At 42.4% G+C, this 3,640-nt stretch overlaps 1 protein-coding gene across 1 annotated transcript in view; it reads left to right on the top strand.

The window, feature by feature from the left end:
• Window positions 1-713: 713 nt before the first annotated feature.
• TC2N (tandem C2 domains, nuclear) overlaps window positions 714-3,640 on the top strand; it is a gene marked incomplete at its 5' end in the record, with an annotated part of 12,745 nt that continues 9,818 nt past the window's right edge. Inside the window, one exon of the mRNA XM_009870498.1 lies at window positions 714-878. Coding sequence (XP_009868800.1) covers window positions 714-878 — 165 coding nt within the window. The remainder of the gene's footprint in view (window positions 879-3,640) is intronic.

Here is a 3,640-nt window from a genome sequence, read left to right on the forward strand (position 1 = left end):
TTTTTGCTCCAGACAGACAAAATGAAGCACTACAGCAGTGTTCTTTACTGTTCTGCTGACCAAGACATGCATGTTTGGGTTTTTTTGAAATTATTATAAATAAAGGAAAGAAAAATAGGGCAGCTGTGCTTTAACGGGCTGAGTAAAGGGCTGGGATTTAAGCATTTTCAGATCTGTCTTCTTGTGCCTCAACCAACAATTCAAGTAATTTTGGAGCAGTGATTTTACCACTGCTAGACTTCCTGTGGAAATTGGATGACAAGGAGGCTGCAGTCACAAGTTGCATTATCTTTCCATACAAGGCCCTCCTGAAGGTTTCGGGCTCCATTAGCCGAGTGAGGATGTCCTGGGGGGAAGGTAGCCAAATCAGTCAGAAATTTTCTGTACACGTGATCTTACTTTTCTTGTTATTTGCTGTCTTGCTGTCTGTCTTTGGAGCCTTCTGTATTTTAAATAGTTAGGCTTTTATTGTGGAACTCCAAGGCAGGGTATGCATAGCTTTTTATGGCCAATTTAATTCCAGTGTTTGCTAGCACACTGTGGAAATCTGACATAATGTAGATTCGTGTTTTCTTTACTTTTTCTTTTCCCGAAGTAGATAATATTGAAATATTTTGTCCTTTGCCCTGAAGGCACTCAGCCTGCCTTGTGAAGCCAGGAAGCATGTGTTATGTCTGGAACTCTTGCATTTGATATTTACTTGTGCTCCACAGGATCTGTCAGAGCCTCATTTGGTGACCGGAAAGCAGAACTGCACGGCATGTACCAGTGGCCCCACTATGATGTGTACAACCCATTCTATTTGGAGCATCGGGTTTCGCCAGATCTGATCAGGCGCTTCCAAGCAAAATCAGATAATAAGAAATTATATGGATCAGGTGAGAAGGACCACAGCCTTACTTCTCTGTCTTCTTCCCTTTCATGAGGCTTAAAGGTAAGAGGGAAAAAGCTATTGGACTCTACAGAAGCCAGGTTCGATTATCATAGAATCACAGAATCTTAGAATGATTTGGGTTGGAAGGGACCTCAAAGATCATCTAGTTCCAACCCCCCTGCCATGGCAGGGACACCTCCCACGAGATCAGGTTGCTCAGTGCTCCATCCTGCCTGGCCTTGGACACTTCCCGAGATGGAGCATCCACAGCCTCCCTGGGCAGCCTGTCCCAGTGCCTCACCACCCCCAGGGTAAAGAACTTCTGCGTTATATCTAGTCTAAACCTGTGCTCTTCTAGATTCCGCCCATTACCCCTCATCCTGTCACTACAGGCCCTTGTAAAAAGTCCCTCCCCAGCCTTCTTGTAGGCCCCCTTCAGGTACTGGAAGGCTGCTATAAGGTTTCCCCAGAGCCTCCTCTTTTTCCAGGCTAAACAAGCCTAACTCTCAGCCTGTCCTTGTAAGAGAGGTGCTCCAGCCCTCTGACCATCCTGGTAGCCCTCCTCTGGGCTTACTCCAGCAGCTCCATGTCTTTCTTGTGTTGGGGGTTCCAGAGCTGGATGCAGCACTCCAGATGGGGTCTCACAAGGGCAGAGTAGAGGGGCAGAATCACCTCCCTCGACCTGCTGGTCACACATCTCTTGATGCATTATAGCAGTTCTCAAGCTGGTCTGTGTGCCACAGATACTTCTAGGTTGGAGAATCAATCAGTGGAGCCAGCTCTGCTTGATTTCCTACTGCACTGTTACTTTCTGTCTTTGGGGGGCTTAACAAGGTGGACAGATTGGCAAAGGAAGCTGCCTCTGATCCAAAGCAGGATGCAGTACTGGAGATCCCAGCTACAAGTAATAGGAGTGAGGGAGATGGAAAAACGAAGTCAGGCAGTATGTTGAATGGAGGAATGCCTCAAGAAGTGTGTCTGTATTTTCTTTGTGTGTGTGTGTGTGTGTGTGTGTGTGTGTGTGTATATATATATATGTATGTATGTGGAGAGTGGAACAGCCACCAAAAGAAAAAGCATTCAGGAGCAGATGATAAGAATGGGTACAAAATGGGAAATGATGGTGTATGCCAGCTTTTTTGTAGTTTACTTTCGCAGGTGCAGAAACGTCACCACTTCTCATTGCATAAGTATGTTTAAGAATGGGGAGGGCTGTGAGATAGTAAAAGTTTAGATAGAAAGGGTTTGGCTACCTAGGTAAAAATTTTCATCTGTGCTGTTCAGTATCCTGTAATGAATGCTGGTTAGAGTAAAGTAGATGACTAATTGTTGCTTGCTCTAAGCGATTGCTAAGACAAACACATGCAGAAAACTCGTACGCTCAAAGAAGGGTACACAGCTCTATCGAATTGGAAGCTGACACATCGTGCATTTTTAAAGATGTTTTATTTAGAGTGGTGTAGCATGCTTGTTTTGCAGCTGGAGGAAATCTCTTAGTTTGTGTCCTGTTTTAAAAAATATTCTGAATCACCATAGAGACTGCATGAAAATACTACTTCATATATGTTTGTGGGGGTTTTTTTAGAGAACAAGACACACTTAGAATTTTAGCAGCCTTTAACACGCATGGTTTTGCTACATTTTGTAAGCACCTGTGGTGGGAGTCACATGGGTTTTATAAAACTGTCTTGAACATCTTCCCTTCAGTTCATCATCTCTTTTTCCATTTTGCTTTAAGCTAAGTAAACACTTTGCTAGGTTTTGCCTTAGTACACTTAAACATGAGAAATGCCACTTCAGTGTGTCTGGAGTACAGTTCCAAAACGCCTTCTTTGTCCAGAGTTTTTTGACAGTTTCTTTATCTTTTGTTCTTTTTTTCTTCTTCGGGAAAAGAAAGAATTATATTTTATTGTCACGTCTCACAATAAGCATAATCGGTTATTTCTTTTGATAGCCATAAAAGGGAAATAAATCCTTGGTAATGAGTGATATAATTCTACTAAGCTGTGATCAGTGAATTGTAATGGAAGTCTTCTGAAATACCGTAACAACAGCATTGCAACTAAAAGCAGTTCGTTGCATTAGGTGGTCCTAGAGGTTAAACCAAACTGCTTTCATTCATTTCAGTATGGAACAGTTTTGAAGCTGGGAGACTTGAAAAACCTCTTGAACATTACCAGAGTCAGCAAAGATTCCTGAAACAGTGGCATTAGTTCAGCTGGTGTTTTTTGCTCTTGCTACATATTACACATAGGCAACGTGCTTTAGCTCTGTATTGCTTTGAGATCAAAAGAAAACTGGTAGGATCTACTTAACCACCTCCAACTGCTGAGGAAACTACCCTTCTATAAAATAAAGATCTTGCTTTTGTCCTATAAAAGTACAAGTCATCTTAGAATTAAGACTTGCTGTGTGATATCTCATGAAGGTGCGGAGTACGGTGCTTTGACGTGTGATCAGGAAGGCCAGGGACATGAGGCAAGTTTAGCAGGCAGCATGTTTTTGCCACGGGGATCTTTACCATGGAAAAATTTGAAAAAGGATGTGTTGCTAACTGGATTTAAAGACTAGGATTTTATGTTTTGCTAAAGCATCTACTGTAAAATCATTTCTTGCGAGGAAATAACTTTGAAGCGGATTCCCCATTCTACCAGTGCTACCAGTGTGGCCAAGTAAGCTTAAAACATTGCAAAGATTGAATTGATTGAGGTATTTGAATGGTTTGTTCTCCATTTTGTTGTTTCAGGAGGGTGTTTTAGGAAACAG

The sequence above is a fragment of the Apaloderma vittatum genome, unplaced genomic scaffold (assembly GCF_000703405.1).
Source record: "Apaloderma vittatum isolate BGI_N311 unplaced genomic scaffold, ASM70340v1 scaffold19535, whole genome shotgun sequence".
In the NCBI taxonomy this organism is placed as follows: Eukaryota; Metazoa; Chordata; class Aves; order Trogoniformes; family Trogonidae; genus Apaloderma; species Apaloderma vittatum.